We start from the raw sequence: 22,321 nt of genomic DNA, 5'->3' as shown, positions 1-22,321 counted from the left end.
GCGATCTTTCCGAAGAGCGCCGTGTGTGGGTTTGATAGAAAGTGGTCAAATTGACGTGGGATTCTTACAATATTAAGGTTGGAAAATTTATCTTTGATCTTATTCTCACACAAAATACAGCCAAATTTTACTAACGCTACACAATCCCCCTTCAACAGAAAAGTTTTTTGTGTGCTCCGAGAGGAAAGCACGCAAAAAACTTTCAACCTTCTCTGCTCTGGACGCCGTGCCGAAACGGACAAATCAAAAGGGCCTATGCCCGAAAAACTAATCGAAAATCAACTGATAACCACGAGCCTTTACTGCTCGTCAGATCACATTTTCCGTCCTATCAACACCAGCTCAAAACTAAACGGCAGCGTTCCTGCCAAAGATTGATTTGAACGTCATCGAGTCATGACAAATTGTTCCGACACGGTCCACTCCTCCTGCCCAAACCATTCACAAAAATCCAGATCTAATCTAGCTTCATCTCTAAAACTTGTCGATCGTACAGTTAACAAAATCAACGCTTACAACTTTTCACTTTAGTTGTTCAGAGTGGGTCATTAACGTTGGGCGCCATGTTGCAAAAGAGACTCTTCCACACAAAAAAAGCACTACATTTAGTAATTATTAATCATTTATTCGCCCAACGTATTTTTGCCCTTGACCTCGACCGTGCTTCTTCCCTTTCTCACATTGTTCTTCTTCCTACCGTAGTAGCACTTTTCTTGATTGTTCTTCTTTTCTTCCTCGCACACCGTCGCTCCAGCGATTCTCCGTCACCATCCTGCGCCGCGGCCTCCGAACCAGGTCCGGCCACCGCGCGCCAGTTCCTCGCGGCCTCCCGCCGCGTGTCTTCCCCCGTCCGTGGATTTTCGGGTGCGCGTGCGGGCCGTGTTGAATCTGCTCCAGAAGATCGTCCTCGCCCGGAGTGTTAAAGTTGGCTTTGCTCGAACGAACGACGTTGAACGTCAAACAACGCGGCAGAACGTTTAAACGGGTTGCTTGGTTGGCAGCGAATGGCCGAGCTTGACGAGCCGAGCACAAGTCGACCCGATTTTCTCTCCTCCATTTGTGCTGCTCTGCTCTCCCGCGTGCTTGCTCTCGCGCTCTCTTTCTGCGGACGGCCTCGCCGGAAGCGCCTTGATGGTATTGGTGCGATCTTTCCGAAGAGCGCCGTGTGTGGGTTTGATAGAAAGTGGTCAAATTGACGTGGGATTCTTACAATATTAAGGTTGGAAAATTTATCTTTGATCTTATTCTCACACAAAATACAGCCAAATTTTACTAACGCTACAAAATGTTGCATAAACAGAGAGTATAGCAAAACAATAATAAATCACAATAAATAAATCACAAAACTTGAGTTAAATATATTATACATTTAAAATAAAAACAAAATATATATCCCCTTTTTCTACCAAAGTTCAAACAGCCGTTGTGTTTTCGCGTTGCATCAGAATTTCACAATTTTTTTAAATATTTTCAAACCAGCCTGATCGAAATGCAATTCAAATGCCGGAAAATGCATTTCAATTTGTATTCGGATGACTAGACTTCTACAGTCCAGCCTCAATTATCAAAAGTTCGATTATCCGAAAGTAAGTTTAGAGTTTCGTCATCAAGAGGGATGATTGGGTCATACAAATTTCAGCTTTTTGTTATGAGCATTTTTAACTGAATTTTCTACCAAAACTGGAAATGGATTTTATTTGTATTTTTTTTAAATTTGGATCAAACTTTGTGGGGGCCTTCCTAGAAGCTATTTCGTGTCATTGGTTCACCCATACAAGTCCCCATACAATTTTGGCAGATGTCCATACAAAAATGGTATGTAAATATTCAAACAGCTGTAACTTTTGAGTGAATTTTTTGATCAATTTGGTGTCTTCGGCAAAGTTGTAGGTATTGTTGAGGAAAAAGGTACCCAAAAAAAAGGCCGATTTTTGATTAACATTTTTCACAATAACTCAATTTCCCAAAAAACGTATGTTTTGATTTTCGAGATTTTTTTAATATGTTTTAGGAGACAAAACCCCGCATCTTTTGAGCCATAGAAAGGTATGGTCAAAAAATCTGCCGCCGAGTTATGATTTTTTGAAAAAATAGTGATCTTCGGAAAAAATCTAAATTTCACACAAAAAAAATTGACCCATTTTTTGCCTTCCTCACTGAGGTAAGGCTATAATGCTGCTCTAAAAATGATTTTTTTATTAAAAGCTCGAAGACCCACCTTCATGTATACATATCGACTCAGAATCGAAAACTAAACAAAGGTCTGTGTGTGTATGTTTGTGTGTATGTGTGTGTGTATGTATGTATGTGACCAAAATTCTCACTGAGTTTTCTCAGCACTGGCTGAACCGATTTTGACCAAACCAGTTGCCATCGGCTTAGTATAGGGTCCCATACATCGATATTGAATTGTTTGAAGTTTCCATAACTAGTTCAAAAGTTATGTATAAAAATGTGTTTTCTTATATATCCGGATCTCATTTATATGCATGTAAACGATGTCCGGATGCATCACCCGACCCATTCTTGTTTAGGTAATCGAGAGACCTTTTCAACGAGTCCACAACATTGAAGATCTGGCAACCCTGTTTCGAGTTATGACCACTTAAAAATATTTATGTACTTTTTTGAAGCCGGATTTCAATTAAATGTATGCAAACAATGTCCGGATCCATTATCCGACCCATCGTTGATTAGATAATCGAAAACCTTTTCCAACGAGTCTACAACATTGATAATCTGGCAACCCTGTCTCGAGTTATGACCACTTAAGTGACATTTATGTACTTTTTTGAAGCCGGATCTTAATTAAATGTATGCAAACGATGTCCGGATCCATCACCCGACCCATCGTTGGTTACGTAATCGAGAAACCTTTTCAACGAGTCCACAACATTGAAGATCTGGTAACCCTGTCTCGAGTTATGACCATTTAAGTGATATTTGTGTACTTTTTTGGTGGATTTAAAAAAAAACTAGATAAAATGTGTGTCCAAACCCGTCGAATCACTAACAGTTGGTAAAGATTGAGAAAGGCACTTAAGTGGATTAAGTTAGTTTTTTATGTAAAATTAAATTTGCAATCAACAATTACAATATGTTACATATTTTTTTGATGAAGGGCTCCGTTTTCAAGTTTGATGTTAACGAAATATTTGCAGTTTTTTTTTTATTTTTGAAAATAGTGAACACGAGACCATGAGACCATAAAAAATGCAAATATTTCGCTAAAATCTTACTTTTGGTGTCTATATCTTGAAAACGAAGCCTTTCATCAAAAAATCTGTTAAGAACTTTTCGATTGCAAATTTAATTTTACCTACAAAAAGAATGAGTAATTTTTTTGCATGAAATTTCGATTTTTTCCAAAAATCACTATTTTTTCAAAAAATAATTGCTTGGCGGCAGATTTTTTTACCATACTTCTCTTTGGCTCAAAAGTTGCCCGTTTTTGTCCACCAAAAAATATTTAAAAATATAGAAAATCAAAAAATACGTATTTTGGGATATGAGTTTTGGTGAAAAAATGTTAATTAAAAAATCGGCATTTTTCCGTGTACCTATTTTTTCTTAATAGTCCTCAACGATACCTACACCTTTGCCGAAGACACCAAATTGATCAGAAAATTCACCCAAAAGTTACAGATTCATGAATATACAGCAATTCCATTTGAAAAGAGCCTCAACCGAAAAAAAGTTCTCCGATCGGGCTCAAAATTTTTCTGGGGGTTACTAGGCCGAAAAAATTAAACCCGTATTTTTTTGTTTGACCATTAGGGTGACCTACATCGTGCTAGGGAGGTTCAAAATATGGCAATTTTCGTCATTTTTCGCAAAAACTCCGCGTCATTTCGATCAATTTTAGTTGCCTAAGCCTCAAAAATTAGTTTGGCTATTTGAGAAATATAGTAAAAAGTTTCAAAAATCTAGCTAACCATTTGAAAAAGTTGTATGAAAACATAAAATGGCGTTTTAACCGTGTCTGGACCAAAGAGCCTATGTCTGAAAATATTGTTATCGAATTCCTCGGTAAATTTCACATAACATATTTAAAAATTGGCGATGCCGAACCGTACGTTTCCGAGATATGTTTTATGACGCACCACGCGCAAAAAAAAGGAAAATGATGAAAATGGCAAAAAAAAACAACTTTTTTCACTAAAACTGCGATAACTTTAAAATTTCCGAGGAATTCGATAAAAATATTTTCTTACATAGACTCTTTGGTCCAGACTCGGTTTAAAAGCCATTTTATGTTTTCATACGACTTTTTTAAATGTTAAGCTAGATTTTTGAAACTTCTTACTATTTTTCTCAAATAGCCAAACTAATCACTTTTCTTTTGCGGCTGGGACAGCTTAAGTCAAATAAAATGGCACGGAGATATGATTTTTTTAAGTGAAGAAAGTTGCCATTTTTCGAACCACCCTAGCACGATGTAGGTCACCCTAATGGCCTAACAAAAAAATACGGGTCTAGTTATTTCGGCCAAGGAACCCCCAGAAAAATTGCTGATTTTATATGTTGAAACTTTTATGGTCAACTGCTTTACTGAGATTTCTGACTTACTAGTTTTATTTTTTGTTTTTAGTTTAAAATTACCACGTTTTGCTATTTTTGAATACATTTATCAAGTTTAATTTACTATGTAACACTTCCACTCAACAAAAAAGCACATAAAATTGAATCACTTCCCTTGGAAATTGCGCATTTCAGCACACCGATTCTGTCCCAGCTAAATTCGCTTTTTCAAGTGCACTTTTTCCTCCCCACTTTAGTGATATCCTTTACCGTGAGCAAACTTCATTTTACAATTTTGCCCTCCCAAAACGAGGCGAACGTCTGCAGAGAGTTGTATCTCTCAGCTTCCTGGCGACATCACCCTCGTCCTGGAAATGGAACGAAAAGTGTGCCCTCGACACTTTGCTCAATTTTAAGGAAAAACCAACACTACACCACACACACTAACCAAACTCCCTTCCTTCCCCCCCCCCCCAATTGCCTCGCCTCTGGAAAAGTCACGCGAGTTTTTCCCGCAAAGTCATGTGTGAGCTTCCGATTTTTTTCGTCTTCCTTTCTTGCCCCACTGAATTGGATTGGATTGGAAGCATTTCCGGTGCTTCTCAGACCGACACAACCGTGTATGACGAGATCGTGAGAGGAAAACGACACACACACACTTGAGGAAGAAAAGTGGCACTTTTCTGCCCCCCCGCAACCTCAACATCAACCCCTAGATAGATATCTTGCTCTCAGTTCGATGTATTTCGGAGGGGGGAGGAAAGTCCTCGAAAATAATGGCTTCAAGAGAGCGCCTTTCGGTGAAAACTTTTAAGCAATTTGCCATTGAGAAGTAGAGCTTCCACAACCACCAGTATCGGAGAGGACAACGACGGTGGTATCGTTTCGACAAAGTGTTGATAATTTTATCGACACTCGGAGGTTTTTTTTTTCGTTGGGATATCCGGCGACGATGAAGTTGTGGTGGGTTATTCTACGTTATGTCAGTTTGCTCTACTGCTCTAGTTTCTGTTATTGCGTCAGTAGGAAGTTTGCTTATTCGCGGAAAATGGGGAATTTTCAATGGCAGTTTGAAAGTTTGTCAGTAAATTTGATAGCAATTCAATGGAATGCTTTGAGGGGAGGTTTTATTATTACCGCAATTGAAAAATTATCTGAGTGTTCTTAAATATAATTTTATTTGTTGTTTTTTGACATTTGAATTTGGTCGCTAGGTTCTATGCCAATTTGAAACCTAGATAAGTATGGAAAAAAACTACTCCAGAAGTCGTGAATTTCGTACCATGAAAACGTGAATATCGCGATTTTTACTTTACGAATGTTTGAACTATGGAAATTTTGGATGAATAAACCAGAAGCCATGAATTTATATGGTTTTTATGAATGCATGAAAAGCACGATTAAGAACATCCCGATAAAAATTTTACGATTTAAAGTTTCTGCATGCATGAAAAATCGTAAAATTATGAATAGGGTACGTTATCCATTAGTGGACCCCTTTCCTATAGTGGACCCTCTGAAGGGTTTTTGATGAAAAATTCAATACAATCACAATTTCAAGCGTGTTTTTGTCTACAAATAATTTATTTGGCATGTTCAGCATCATTTAAATCAATGTTGATTGATATTGAATTGTCCTTTTCACCAAAATAAGTGTTTTCAGTTTGACATCTGAAATCAGCCATGGCCACTAGCATTTTCACAACAAAACTGCATTTATATTTTATGATTGAATTAATAATCCAATAATTTTTGACTGATTATTTAACTTCAGCAAGTCGAAATAATGTATGTTTGATCTAATCTAATCTAATCTAATCTAATCGAACACAAGCGCAGCCAGTCCGAAGAAAGCATCCTGGAAGAACTTGGGGTTAGATTACGCCCCAAGTTCTTTCTTGTCAATATTAATTATTGCAGTACACTTGAGAAGATGTATTGCATAAATTAAAGCGGACAGGCCTACTGCGTTGCATTAACCGCAGAGACAGATTCTGTGAACGGAGCACATTTCACAGAATCTACAGGGGAGGAAGGATGCGTGGACATACCGTACCAAACGCTCCTGTTTACAGTTTCATATGTGTTTTGTATAATGTGTTAAGTGTAAAATATAGTGTGGTTATAAAATCAATTAAATATAATAATGCAATATAATGATCATTTAATAAAATCCCTTCACCTATATATAATAACCACGCACCCAAGCACACAAACAGCGACACAAAAGAAATGAAAATGAGCATGCAAAAACAAGACAGCGCGTCCCCGTAGTTAGCGCACTAATCGCAAGTCGAAATAATGTATGTTTGAGGAACTTTACTAAAATAAAGCGAAGAACTGCTCATTTTCTAGCAAGAATTAGGGGGGTCCAATATAGGACAACGAAAATCCAAACTTTTCCAAAAGTGGACCCCTGTTAATGAAACCTTCAAAAATGAAGAAAACTGTATATTTAAGCAAAAGTTTATCTTAAACATACAATAAATGCATGTTGTTATCAACCTAAACGAATATTTTTTCAATTATGAGTATAAATATAGCTGTTTTCATGTTATAAGTACCAAGAATGCTGAAGCCGTAAAAATTACAATTAATCAAAACTATAGTCAATTATGCTTAACTGAAGCATCATAATTGCAGTTTGAAATTATATTTTATAATAATAAATCAAGAACAAAACATTTTTTTAAATAAACATGCTTAGTTTTATCAGCAACTGTAAACAAATCTTTTGTTTAGTTTCGGTCAACCATTCATGTAATTAATATGAAAAAATGTGCATCAAAATTACTTTTTTTAATTATTTTTATGTTTACAGTGAGTTTTGAAACCTTTTCTCTAATTTTTTTCGGAAATAAATGTGTTTAAATGTCTGTTAGGTTTTTTGTGGTTTAAAGCTGAATTTGTTAACAAAACATATTTGTTTTTGATAAAAAGTGAGCAAAATCCATCTTTTATTCATTATATATATCATTAGACCTACACCATGCATCAAAACATCAAATATCGGTTCAATTTGGTATAAAAAAAACAGTTTGCCTATAGTGGACCCCGGTCCACAATCGGATTATGGACCCGGGTCCACTATAGGAAAAGGGGGTCCATAACAGGAAAAAAAACTTTTTTTTCAAATGGCTATTTTTCTGCTCAAAAACAAATAAACGAATGAAACAAATAGTCAAAATTGTTCAAAAGACTTCAGTTTTCATTGTATTGTACAAAGGGTTATGAAAAAAGCTTAAAATATTGAAAATTTGTGAAAAATGTGCTTCGGCTCTACTAGGGGGTCCACTAATGGTTAAAATACCCTATTATTCATAAATTCATAAAGTTTAGCCATACCTTCATGAAAATCAGTTATGAAAAGTGATATTCATGATTTCATGATCGAAAACTTCTAAATGTTCGTAAAACTATGTTTGTCTTAAACAAAAATTATAAATTCATGATTTTTTATCCACGATTTCTTGAATAAAATTCATGAAGTCATGAAAAGTACCACGAAATCATGAATCCAATTATTCACGAATTCATGAATCGAAATTCATGATTGCTTGCACTATTTTTTTTGCGTGCAGCATAAACCAAAGTTGATACAAATGATACTATTTGATTTTTTTTTTTTCAAGAAATTACATTTTATTGCTTTGAAAGTTTTCTTTATAATGCTATTTTTGAATTTCAACAATCAAACAACCGATCAAGTATACCGTTTCGAAGTCATTGCAGTTCTTAATGTTTTTTTAAGTAGCTTTTTTCATTTTTTAAAATAGTGCCCTTGTTTGTGCATTATTGAAAATAAACTTTTTGCAATTCCGTCGTGAAACTACTTACTTTTCCTGTCATTCTTGAACGACGAAATAGCCTACTTTTCTGTACCAAAAATAACAGAATCGAGTAGCAACACTTTTCAAAATAAATGCTGAAAAGTTCTACTTTTCAGCACTGAAATGGGTGCTGAAAAGTTGAACTTTTCAGAACTTGTTTCGAAAAGTAACACTTTTCTACATTTTTTTTATTCAAACGATTTATTGACAAAATACATGAAAATTTGACATAAAATTTCACTCAATGAGTGTTTTTTCGGAATTGCAAAAAATGTTGTATGGAACTCGTTGCAAAACATGATTTTTTCAGCACTCTTCGTATTTATCCAACTCGGTGAACCTCGTTGGATAAATGTACGACTCGTGCTGAAAAATCCTCTTTTTGCAACTTGTTGCATAAACTACTATTATTGATACGACCTTTGATTGCTGTGATATTGCCAGATACAAAAAACAGGAAAAAATAGATTTTCTCGGTGTTGCCCAAATAAGCTTTCGTTTTTTGAACACCGATAACTCGGGAATAAACGATCCGATTCTCGACTTTGGAAATTTTGTGATATTTCAAAACAAAATCATTCCAAACTATTGAAAAGGGAAAAAATAATGAATTTTGATCTATTGAGAAGTTATTCCTTTTTAAAATTTAAGGATTGATTTTGTTAAATTTTTTAAAAGATCGCAAAATTCAACAAATGTTTCATTTTTAAATGTTAAAAATTGGACTATTAGGCAAAACTGGTAAATTTTTACTTGGACAAACATAGGAACTACATACAGGTCAGACTTAATTATCCGATTCCTCGATTATCCAAAGTTTCGATTATTCGAAGTTTCACAGTTGTCTTCCAGACAGCGCTGGAATCAGACGTGCGTGTCAGTGCACAGCTTACAGTTCAAGGTCATTTGATTTTTATCGAGAAACGATGGAACCACGGAAAGCGTTCACTCTGAGATTACATTTCGGAGTAGGTACCCGGAAACCAAAGGAAGCAGAAATTTTCCAGTTCTTCCGGAAACAAGGATGGACCAGCAGTGACTTGAGTGCGATGTACCGGAAAGACCATAGCCTGTACGTCCAGTTCAAGTCGGCCAAGGGAATGGGAGAAGCCTTTTCTAGGTTAGGTCCGGAAACATGGTGTCGATCGAAATCCCAAAATAAAATTCCCTGACTTTTCCCTGACCTCTCCAGACCATTATTTTTTTTTATTTTCTATTTTTTACTAACATACATACTCCAAACAATGGTTTCATGCATTTTCCTTTTTGAATATTGGAAATTTAAGATATTGAAAAACTTCAATGACCTTTTTTTATTTTTAAACGATGGATTCTGCAAAAACTTAAAAACTTTTTTTTATTTTGTCAATCTTTTTTTTCTTATCGAACATCCAAAATGAGCAACTATAAAATTGTTCTGTGTTTTTTTATTTGGTGATGCCATTTTAAATGTTGCCCTTTACCAAAAACTCTAGAGATTTTTTTTAATGGGTAGCTTACTGGACCTTTAAAAAAAAAAACTCTGGAAATAATAAATAATTACAATTGTTGCAAATTTCAAATTGCGATTAGTTAGTTTCACTTCATTTACTAAAGAAAATTTAAAGTTAAAAGTTTTCAAAAAAAATCAATTGAAAATTTGAATTAAAGGCCGATGTCATTTTTGATTGTGTTTTTATAAAAAAAAACTAAAGGTTTTGGAGACAAAACCTTGAAAAATATGTAATTTTGAAGAACCTTAAGAAAGATCAAAACAAAACTGAAAAACTTAGAAAAATATACAATTAAATGTGAATTTTTCAAGTACATGTTTACGGTCATTTTCAACAATGATTGTATTTAAAGTAAACGGTTTTCTGGATATTTGAACAAAACATCTTCTTAAATAATTTCACAAAAAAAGATTTTTGCTATAAAATTTTAAAAATGGTTTCTACCTTGACCAGAGCCTACAGACGATAATTCACACGATCAATACATTTTATAAAATAAAAACAAAATACAACCTGCTCGAGCTTTTCAAAAAGTCATTATTTATCAAACTTAGATATTTGGGTGTTTTGGAATAGATTCCAAATTTAAACTCGATCTGACCACGGGAACTCCTCCTTGTAACCCCTTGAATGTTGTTTGGCAAAAATATGTAAGGCCGATGCAAATATTTAAAAGTTTTTGTCCCTCGGCCCTGGCAGAGGTCAAGGGGGCAAAAAAATTAAATAACAAGCCATAGTCTTCACATTTAAATGAAAAAAGTGTCTTAAATGCATTTTACACTAGTTCAGTTGTTTTGCAATCATTAGTTTTCAAAAAATCTAAGATCTGACAAAAACAAAAGTTGTATCGAAAAAAAAGATTTTGCATCGAAAATTTTCAAAAAATCTTTAGATTTTTTAATAAACCCAAACATGCTAAAAATGATTTTAAACGCAGGAGAATGTATTTTAATTTGATTTCAGCTGGTTGCACTTGAACTTTCATTGAAATTTTAAAGTTTATTGCAAAAAAATTTTTGCCCCTGATTTTCGGGCCAATTTTGAAGGGGGTGACAAAAACTTTTAAAAATATTTGTACCAGCCTAAAATGTAGTTGTACAATACCATATTTTATAAATTCTTGAACTCTCAAATTCCGTTATTCAGAATTGATACGGAGAAATCGAAAAAAAATCCGCGCCATCTTAAAAGATATTTTAAATAATTTCAATTTTGTAATCTCAAAACGCAGAATCTTGAATCACTGAAAATGTGTTTTTGCTAGGATTAGGTAAACTAGACGGAAAAGCCAAAACAAACATTTTGGCAAAAAAAAAATCAAAAATTTTACCATTTAGAAATTTAGAGCTAATAACAGAATGAAATCTTAATAAAAAAAAATAAAATTGTAATAAATCCTCAATCTTGAAATGTTAAAATAAAGATACAGTTCATACTCGATGATCTTACCAAAGCGTCACTTAGGAAAATCGAAGCAAATTTTTCTATATCTTCTTCTCAAAATTTATCTAACCGAAAAAACTAAAAAAAAAACTTTAAACTTTATCAGGTTTTCTGTAAGGCCGATGCAAATATTTAAAAAAGTTTTTGTCCCTCGGCCCTGGCCGAGGTCAAGGGGGGGGGGGGGCAAAAAAATAAAAAATATAAAAATTTAAATAACAAGCCAAAATCTTCACAATTAAATGAAAAAGGTGTTTTAAAATGCATTTTACACTAGTTCAGTTGTTTTGCAATCATTTGTTTTCAAAAAATCTAAGATCTGACAAAAACAAAAATTGTATCGAAAAAAAAGATTTTGCATCGAAAATTTTCAGAAAATCTTAAGATTTTTTAATAAACCCAAACATGCTTAAAATGATTTTAAACGCAGGAGAATATATTTTAATTTGATTTCAGCTGGTTGCCCTTGAATTTTCATTGAAATTTTGAAGTTTATTGTAAAAATATTTTTTTTGCCCCCTGATTTTTCTGGCCAATTTTGAAGAGGGGGTGACAAAAACTTTTAAAAATATTTGTACCATTTGGCAGCATTCAAGAACTTAGGAATTAAAGAATTTAAGAATTTAAGAATTTAAGAATTTAAGAATTTAAGAATTTAAGAATTTAAGAATTTAAGAATTTAAGAATTTAAGAATTTAAGAATTTAAGAATTTAAGAATTTAAGAATTTAAGAATTTAAGAATTTAAGAATTTAAGAATTTAAGAATTTAAGAATTTAAGAATTTAAGAATTTAAGAATTTAAGAATTTAAGAATTTAAGAATTTAAGAATTTAAGAAGAATTTAAGAATTTAAGAATTTAAGAATTTAAGAATTTAAGAATTTAAGAATTTAAGAATTTAAGAATTTAAGAATTTAAGAATTTAAGAATTTAAGAATTTAAGAATTTAAGAATTTAAGAATTTAAGAATTTAAGAATTTAAGAATTTAAGAATTTAAGAATTTAAGAATTTAAGAATTTAAGAATTTAAGAATTTAAGAATTTAAGAATTTAAGAATTTAAGAATTTAAGAATTTAAGAATTTAAGAATTTAAGAATTTAAGAATTTAAGAATTTAAGAATTTAAGAATTTAAGAATTTAAGAATTTAAGAATTTAAGAATTTAAGAATTTAAGAATTTAAGAATTTAAGAATTTAAGAATTTAAGAATTTAAGAATTTAAGAATTTAAGAATTTAAGAATTTAAGAATTTAAGAATTTAAGAATTTAAGAATTTAAGAATTTAAGAATTTAAGAATTTAAGAATTTAAGAATTTAAGAATTTAAGAATTTAAGAATTTAAGAATTTAAGAATTTAAGAATTTAAGAATTTAAGAATTTAAGAATTTAAGAATTTAAGAATTTAAGAATTTAAGAATTTAAGAATTTAAGAATTTAAGAATTTAAGAATTTAAGAATTTAAGAATTTAAGAATTTAAGAATTTAAGAATTTAAGAATTTAAGAATTTAAGAATTTAAGAATTTAAGAATTTAAGAATTTAAGAATTTAAGAATTTAAGAATTTAAGAATTTAAGAATTTAAGAATTTAAGAATTGAAGAATTTAAGAATTTAAGAATTTAAGCATTTAAGAATTTAAGAATTTAAGCATTTAAGAATTTAAGAATTCAAGATTTTAAAAATAATATTTATTTTTTGATCTCTTGATTGTTTTTATTTAATTTTTTATTTTTGAATATTGATATCTTTGATTTTTTTTTATAAGTTGAAAGTAATTATATCTCTCTTAATAATTTTTTTAAATTAAAATTGCTACCGCGCGAAATCCGCGCCAAATTCACGCCGTCCGTAACAACCCTGTTTATTCCATAAATTTTTGTTTTATTTCTGTAATTCTTGAATTTAATTTTTAATTCCATTTCACCATCACTATTTTGCTTACATTTTAGAATACACAAAATTAGATTACTTTGGATCCATTTTAAATCATATTTCATTTTAATTCTGAGAAAAATACAAATTTAGAAAACGAATATTAAATAGAAATTTTGGAAAATTTTCTAACCTTGCAATTTTTTTAGAATTTTAGAATAAAAATTTGAAAAAAATAAGAAATCACCAATTCCAAAATATCAGAAATTCAGAATTTTCAAAATTTAGAATCTTTATTAGAGTGTAACAAAAATGACTTTTTGGCGGGCATTCAGGGGTTTGTTCCGGTGGGCATCTAGAGCCCAAATCCCAAATATGAGCTTGATTGGACGTAACAGGAGCTGGCGCTTCGCCCTTCAATTTTAAATGGGATTTAACCCGTAAAAAAAGATTTGTTCAAAAATGACAATTTTTGAGGCATTTTAGCCACCAATGCGTTTGCCAAAAACATCACTGGCGTGTAGCCAGATCCTTGCGCATCTTTTGGTATATATAACATTGAAGTTTGGAGCACCCTGGAGCTTGGTACAGACCTTCAAAGTTTAGCATTTTTTCGAAAAATTGTTCCCAGCAAAAACAAATGGCGTATCGGGCGTCGCGAGGTGCGACACATATCTTTTTTGCCGGGGACGATTTTTCGAAAAATTGCCATACTTTGAAGGTCTGTACCGAGCTCTAGGATGCTCCAAACTTCAATGTTATATATACCTGGAATACATTCAAATACATCATCAAGGGCAAATTTTCAAAAAGAAATGAAATTTTGTTGTAATATTTTTAAGATCATCGAATTTCCCTGACCCAGCTAAAAATTCCCTGACTTTCCCTGACTTTTCCAGGTCAAATAAAATTCCCTGACAATTCCAGGTTTTCCCTGACTTTTCCAGAAATCGACACCATGGGAAACCACGTTTTCGTACAGTGATGGAACAGCGGCGGATGTTACGGTAGCGGATGCTGGAGGCGTATCGAAATATGTTCGTATTTTCGGATTACCACCGGAGGTTGAGGATGATCGGATTAAGGAGGTTCTGGAAAAATACGGAAATGTTCAACAGCTGAATCGGGAGCGATACGGTGCGGAAACTGGATTCCCAATTTGGAGTGGTGTTCGTGGAGTGTTTATGGAGGTGATCGATGCGATACCAGCTCAGGTTAGGATTCAGGGATTAAACACAAGGATTTACTACGAATGGTTGAGTGATAAATGTTTCGTGTGTGGTTCAAAGGATCATTTAAAGGCAAATTGTAAGTATCGAGGAAAAGTGCTAGAGAATCCAACCAACTCGTCAAAAAAGGCTAGCTCATTCGCGAGTGTATTAGTAGAGTGTTTGACACCTTCCCAGCAGCCAGACAAACCGTTGTCTGGTGGCTCAAGAGTGAGCATGAGCATGGTTGACTGCCAATGAGCTGCTACTCCGTTATTGACAGATCAGCTGAAGTTAAACAATGAATCAAAAATGATCAGTGGGAGCCAACCATCCGTTCACTGTTTAACCTCTGAAGATCTCTACTTTATTAGTCAATACCGGCGCCCTCCCAAGAAGCCTGCAGTTCAACGAAAGGGAGGAATGTTAGTCCGATAGTTGAAGTTGCAGACTCATCAAGCACACAGTTTTTCGCTATATACTTGTTGATACCGCTTGAGACCGTTGAATCCACAGCATCTCCTTCAAGCATCACGTGATTATTATTTTTGGGTTAGTAGGATAAGGTATTGGCTTTTCGATGCCTCCCGAGCTACGATGCTATGGGGAGGACTTTCATAACAGACCCGTCGGCGAGCCTTCCGAGCAACGATGCTATGGGAAGGTCTTTTGGTTAACACACAAAGTCACTCACACACAATTATTTCACTCCACTATTAATTAATCCAAAATGTCAGTGCGTCTTTCGATCATTATATAGAAATGGCTTTTTCACCATTCAAAATAAAACCTTATTCAAAACATTATACACAATTTACCCGACGCCGTGCCTTCCGATCAACGATGATATAGGAAGGGCTTTGAAAATCACGAAACAATTAATTAAGATCTCAAAAAAAAAAAATCACAAAAAAACACCAATTACTCAACGAAAATTACGCTCAAGACACAAATAATTCAGTAAGTCATGCTATTATTCGATCACCACAATCACTCACCCCTAACGAACAGCGACATAAAAGCACACACAAAAAATAACCTGCATAATCACGATTTCGCGTCCCCACTTCCAGCGCACCAATGATGCTATTATTCGATTAGCACAATCACTCATCCGATACGAACAGCGACACAAAAGCACACCAAAAAATTAACCTGAATATTCACGATTTCGCGTCCCCACTTCCAGCGCACCAATGATGCTATTATTCGATTAGCACAATCACTCATCCGATACGAACAGCGACACAAAAGCACACCAAAAAATTAACCTGAATATTCACGATTTCGCGTCCCCACTTCCAGCGCACCAATGATGCTATTATTCGATTAGCACAATCACTCATCCCATACGAACAGCGACACAAAAGCACACCAAAAAATTAACCTGAATAATCACGACTTCGCGTCCCCACTTCCAGCGCACCAATGATGCTATTATTCGATTAGCACAATCACTCATCCCATACGAACAGCGATAAAAAAGCACACCAAAAATTAACCTGAATAATCACGACTTCGCGTCCCCACTTCCAGCGCACCAATGATGCTATTATTCGATTAGCACAATCACTCATCCCATACGAACAGCGACACAAAAGCACACCAAAAAATTAACCTGAATATTCACGATTTCGCGTCCCCACTTCCAGCGCACCAATGATGCTATTATTCGATTAGCACAATCACTCATCCCATACGAACAGCGACACAAAAGCACACCAAAAAATTAACCTGAATAATCACGACTTCGCGTCCCCACTTCCAGCGCACCAATGATCGTTGTCTGGTGGCTCAAGAGTGGAAGACAAACAACAAGTAACTCCAAAACTACACCCAGAACTGAGCATCGGCATACGAAAGAATAAAGAGCACGATTCGGTAGTAAAATGGTACTGTGTGCGGACTGAGAGGATAAATCCCGAAATTACCGAGAGTACTTTACTCATGGTTCATTTTCCAAAAAAGTTCATCTATCAAAAAAAATAAAGTACCAGTACCGAGACTCGAACTCAAGACCTTCGGCATATTGAACCGTGCCTTTGCCGTTTGGGCCACCATGGTTCGGTGACTAAGTGGCGGTCGTTTGTCCATATGTTTTATGTTTTATGTTTTATATGAGGGAAAAGCCCGTTTGAGTGGAACGCCTACCGATGGGTCCTTCTCAAATAGGCACAAAACCTCTTATTTTTTTATTATCAACAGATTTTACAATCCAAATGACATAGAGGATATATACAATCAAACTTAAGCTAACAAACTAAACTAGCACAATGTAAAAAATAAATAAATAAATAAATAAATAAATAAATAAAACTAACTAAAAATAAACCGGTCTAAACCTTTGTCAAAACACATATGCTTCCCTGAGAAAATTAAAAATATCATGCTTCAGACGGGGACGAGACAAATGGAAATCGAAAAAGGGTAACAACGTTCAAAACCCTGCACATACTAGAAACAGGTTCATTGAAGGCATAATTTGTACGGGCTCCAGGTATAACGAGAAAAGAGTGTGAGCGAAGCACCCGGCGTCTAATGTTGACGTTCAGTTCACTCGTAAGAAAAGGACAGTTGATGTTTGATCGGAAAAGGTCAGCAACAAAAAAGGCTTTAGCAGCTTCTCTACGAACACTCAAAGGATCAAGGTGGAGCATAGAGCAACGAGTTTCGTAATTTGGACACTCACCAAGATGTCTTAAAGCAAATCTTGTAAATTTACGTTGAATCGCTTCGATTCGTCCAATGTCATTATGATAATATGGAGCCCACACAACTGAACCGTACTCTAGGGTGGAGCGAACTAAGGAAAGATAGAGAATTTTTAGGCAATTGACGTCGCGAAAATATTTGGTCATTCTAAAAATCATTCCTAGCTGTTTAGAAGCCTTCGAGCACAAATAGGAAATGTGGTTTTTAAAAGAAAGCTTCGAATCCAACAACACGCCTAAATCCTTGACAAAAGAGTCACGAGTAAGTGGGTTACCAAGAACATATACATATAAGCCACTCATAGGATGAACTGTTCCGATGAACGAATGAACACGCTAGAGGACTATACTCTCGCAATATAGCACTTTCCTCACGTTTCTTTTCGCGAGGACTATCCCCTCGTTCTTTAACTTTGTTTGCAGCATACACAAACGAGGGACCACCGTCTTATCCAAGTGATAAGAAACCATTCCGATTCGAGAAAGGGAAGCTAATAATAGACGAAGAATTTGCGAAATACTGGGACGACCGAGATGAATTAATACTGAAAAAAGAGCAGCAGCAGCCAAGATACTACAGGATAATGATGTAATGAACCCCATTTATTTACTTTTGTAAATATTTAATTTTGAGCAAATAAAAAGATTTTTAGAAAAAAAAAGATTATCCGAAGTTTTGTATAGGGCCTCGGATAATCAAATCACAAAAACAAAAAATATATTTTCGCTTTTTCTCTTTTTTTTCTTTGACATAAATTTTGAGTTTCGTGACCTCATTTTAGTCAAATTTGAATAGTTGATTGTTGTAATAAATAATGAAATTCATTTGTTCAATATTTCGGCACCGCCATATTGGCCACCATCTTGAAATTAATAATTCTAGTTTCGGGGTCATATTTAAGCTCAACAATCTTAAATAAGACAATTTTTTTCTTGATTCGATTATCCGAAGTTTTGATGATACGAAATGAAATTTTTCCGAGGCCTTCGGATAATTCCTTAAAAATTATCTTAAAATGGCTTCAACTTGACAACGGCGCAATATGTTAATATTTCACTTGAGTACTTTTTGATTGCACATATGATTTTGCATTAAAAATTATGTCAAAATTTTTGTTTATTCACCCAGAACTGGGTATCGGCATACGAGAGGATAAAGAGCACGATTCAGTAGTAAAATGGTACTGTGTGCGGACGGAGGGGATAAATCCCGAAATTACCGAGAGTACTTTACTCATGGTTCATCTTCAAAAAAAGTTCATCTAACAAAAAAAAAGTACCGGTACCGAGACTCGAACCCAAGACCTTCGGCATATTGAACTGTGCCTTTGCCGTATGGGCCACTATGGCTTGGTAACTAAGTGGCGGTCATTTGTCCACATAAGCCACTCAATAGGATGAACTGTTCCAATGAACGAATGAACACGCGAGAGGACTTTACTCACGCAAAATAGTATTTTCCTCACGTTTCTTTTCGTGAGGACTATCCCCTCGTTCTTTAACTTTGGGTGTTCCTTCTTCGTTTTTTTAAAATATCATTATTTAAAAAAATGATTTTTTGCCTATTTAAACATTCTCTTAAACCATGGCATCCCATTATTGTTTTAAATAACAAAATAATAATTTTAAAAATCAGCAAAAAAATATTAATATGAAAAAAAATATGATTCGATATGGCGTTTTTGGGCCTGCGAAAAAAAGTTTCAGTCTGGTAAAAAAAAAAAAAAAACTAAAATTTGAATAAAGTTTGATTTCATAGTGAATTTTTTGTTTAATTCAATCAAAATATGCATTTCTTTAAGTTTGAAAAAAATTAAAAAAAATTTAAGGATGAAACCGAATTTGGGAATAATAAAATCAAATAAAAACCATTTTAGCTTATATCTGCAAGCCCATGCATCCAATTGAAATGGGGTCAAAGACAAAATTATTGGAAATTGGACGAGCTTTCCGGTAAAAATATTTTCGAGACTGAAAAATCAAGTCTGTCATATAGAAATTGCCAAAAACCATCAAAAACCCTATTTTTTCAACATTTTTATTTTTAAAACCGCTGTAACTTCACAAGGATTGGACTTAGGACAATGGTCAATATGGAGACTTTTATGTACAATTGTCTGGAGAATCGACTCTCGTGTTCGGTTTTTGAAAATTTTGACGTTTAGAGCACTTTTGAAAAAACAGTTTCAGTAAATGATTTTTGTATTTTTTTAGGTGAGTTGCTCCATCCTGCATTTTTTGTGAGTTTTTGTAACATCTTAGGCTATTTCCACAAAATAATTGAGCGAAAAAAATCGTGGGCTCACCTTCAAATTTGACTTTTAAACTTATAAATCAAAAAATCTCATAAAAGTGGAGTGCTTTTTTCTTTCAGTGTATTTTTTTCGGAAAGCCCGTCAAATTTCCTACAAGTTTGTCTCAGACCACTTTTTGATACGATGCAACGGCTTCGAGATACAGCAATATTTAAATTACGAAACACAAAAATATTGAAAACACGTACGCCCTTCTAAAATTTCATTATCCAGTATTACTGGCGCCATCTAATCTAATCTAATCAGACCCTAGCGCATCCAATCTTTCGAAGGGATCCTGGAGAGTGCCTTAGGTTAGATGACGCCTAGCACTCTTCTTGTCATTTATTAACATTTGCTTTTCCAGTATTACTGGCGCCATATACACAAAAATGGCTTTTATAGGCCTAGGATAACATGTCTACAAAGTTTCATTGAAATCGGAGAGGGTCGAGAAAAAAGTACCTAAAAAAATCCTGTTTTGGGCTGGAATTGCTCACTAGTAAAAGGCTGTTTTTAACTGAATTAGAGTAATTCAAAAACTCAGTAGGAAGACGGTATGCAATGTTATTTTTTTTTTTCAAAAGTTTAACAAAATAGTTGGATTATGTAATGATTTGCTGTTTGTGGTATGATGTGCATACAGACCCTAAATTAATTGTTTGCCGAACTCGTTAAAAACAATCATGAAAAAAAATGTATTTATGAGCAATTTTTTGGTTATATTTTTCAACATCATTGCAATAAATTAGAAAAGTTAAAAAAAACTTATAATCCTGAAAAATCTGGAATAATATAATGTTTCAAAAAATACTCACCGAAAGTACATGAGCGAGACGACGGTGTGGAGCAGCATGTTGACCAGGTGGTACCCGGCCGGCTCCAACCCGTGCAGCAGATAGTTCCACCGGAACGTCAGCACACACAGGGGCCGGTATGATTTATGGCTTTGTTCCTGGAAAAAATACAGACAGAGAAAAGGAAAAATTGAGCTTACTTCCGATTTTATTTTGGCTGTGGGTGGTTACGGTGTGTACGTGTTGCGCAGGGAAAACTAAAATTAATAAATCGCTTGAGAATAATTTATATCCGACCCGCCAAAAAACTGATCATCGTGGGCGCCTTTTGCCGCTTTTGGGTCTTGTGGTGGCCAGGGGCAATAAAACCGGGAAAACCAAGGGGCCTTCTTTTTTACGAGCCAGTAATATTGCGGTGGACGAGACCCCGAGAGGATAATTCCTTCGATACGGAGATAATATCCTCGCTCGGAAAAGCCTCGGAAAAGTGGAAAACGACAATAATAATCCACACGAGAATAGCTTTTTATTGCACACCACTCTTTTTGCTGTTGTTGTTGTAGGTGGTACGAGGATTATGATATTTTTGGCTGAAATTGGACCGAAAGTCAACCTGACCAACGATCTCATCAAGCCAAGCGTCACGTCCAGCAGCAGCATTTCAGCAGGAGCACCCTGGAGGCAAATAATAATTAACTTTTCTTGTGTTCTGGTGCTGGTTTCCAGGGCAACACGGTTTGGATAAGATGACGGAATTACAGCTTCCTGTCGATGGTCGAGAATTAAGCTCGCGGTGATCTTTTGCGAAAGAAAACCGTGGAATGGCTTTTGGCGATACCGTGCAATTTCCAGGATGAGAGGATGATGAAATTTGTAATTAATAAAGTAGCTTCCGGCGAAATTGCAGCTTCTTCCATTTTTAAAAATGTGAATTCAGGTAAGCATTGAAGATACTCAAAAAAATGAAAATATTGAAAAATTATTATTTTATGATTTTATGATTTTCTGATTTTCTGATTTTATGATTTTATGATTCAATGATTTAATGATTTAATGATTTAATGATTTAATGATTTTATGATTTTATGATTTTATGATTTTATGATTTTATGATTTAATGATTTAATGATTTAATGATTTTATGATTTTATGATTTTATGATTTTATGATTTTATGATTTTATGATTTTATGATTTTATGATTTTATGATTTTATGATTTTATGATTTTATGATTTTATGATTTTATGATTTTATGATTTTATGATTTTATGATTTTATGATTTTATGATTTTATGATTTTATGATTTTATGATTTTATGATTTTATGATTTTATGATTTTATGATTTTATGATTTTATGATTTTATGATTTTATGATTTTATGATTTTATGATTTTATGATTTTATGATTTTATGATTTTATGATTTTATGATTTTATGATTTTATGATTTTATGATTTTATGATTTTATGATTTTATGATTTTATGATTTTATGATTTTATGATTTTATGATTTTATGATTTTATGATTTTATGATTTTATGATTTTATGATTTTATGAATTTATGATTTTATGATTTTATGATTTTATGATTTTATGATTTTATGATTTTATGATTTTATGATTTTATGATTTTATGATTTTATGATTTTATGATTTTATGATTTTATGATTTTATGATTTTATGATTTTATGATTTTATGATTTTATGATTTTATGATTTTATGATTTTATGATTTTATGATTTTATGATTTTATGATTTTATGATTTTATGATTTTATGATTTTATGATTTTATGATTTTATGATTTTATGATTTTATGATTTTATGATTTTATGATTTTATGATTTTATGATTTTATGATTTTATGATTTTATGATTTTATGATTTTATGATTTTATGATTTTATGATTTTATGATTTTATGATTTTATGATTTTATGATTTTATGATTTTATGATTTTATGATATTATGATTTTATGATTTTATGATATTTTCAACGAAAATTTAATTTTAATCGCTTTATGACTCCATCAGATTTTGATTAGAGTCATTAATGTCACGATTACCCACTTCACAAAACTACTTTTCAGACTTCTCAATCCGTTTGCTCAAATGTTTTCCAAAAATCATACACACATACAGTCGTCAACA

General features: G+C 33.4%; 1 protein-coding gene across 1 annotated transcript in view; it reads right to left on the bottom strand.

The window, feature by feature from the left end:
• LOC6051490 (protein O-mannosyl-transferase Tmtc3) overlaps positions 1-22,321 on the bottom strand; it is a 471,860-nt gene that overhangs the window by 352,609 nt on the left and 96,930 nt on the right. The window contains exon 2 of the mRNA XM_038251901.1: positions 20,187-20,323. Coding sequence (XP_038107829.1) covers positions 20,187-20,323 — 137 coding nt within the window. The remainder of the gene's footprint in view (positions 1-20,186; positions 20,324-22,321) is intronic.

Source organism: Culex quinquefasciatus, chromosome 2 (assembly GCF_015732765.1).
Source record: "Culex quinquefasciatus strain JHB chromosome 2, VPISU_Cqui_1.0_pri_paternal, whole genome shotgun sequence".
NCBI classification, from domain to species: Eukaryota; Metazoa; Arthropoda; class Insecta; order Diptera; family Culicidae; genus Culex; species Culex quinquefasciatus.
This window is presented reverse-complemented; position numbering and strand designations above follow the sequence as displayed.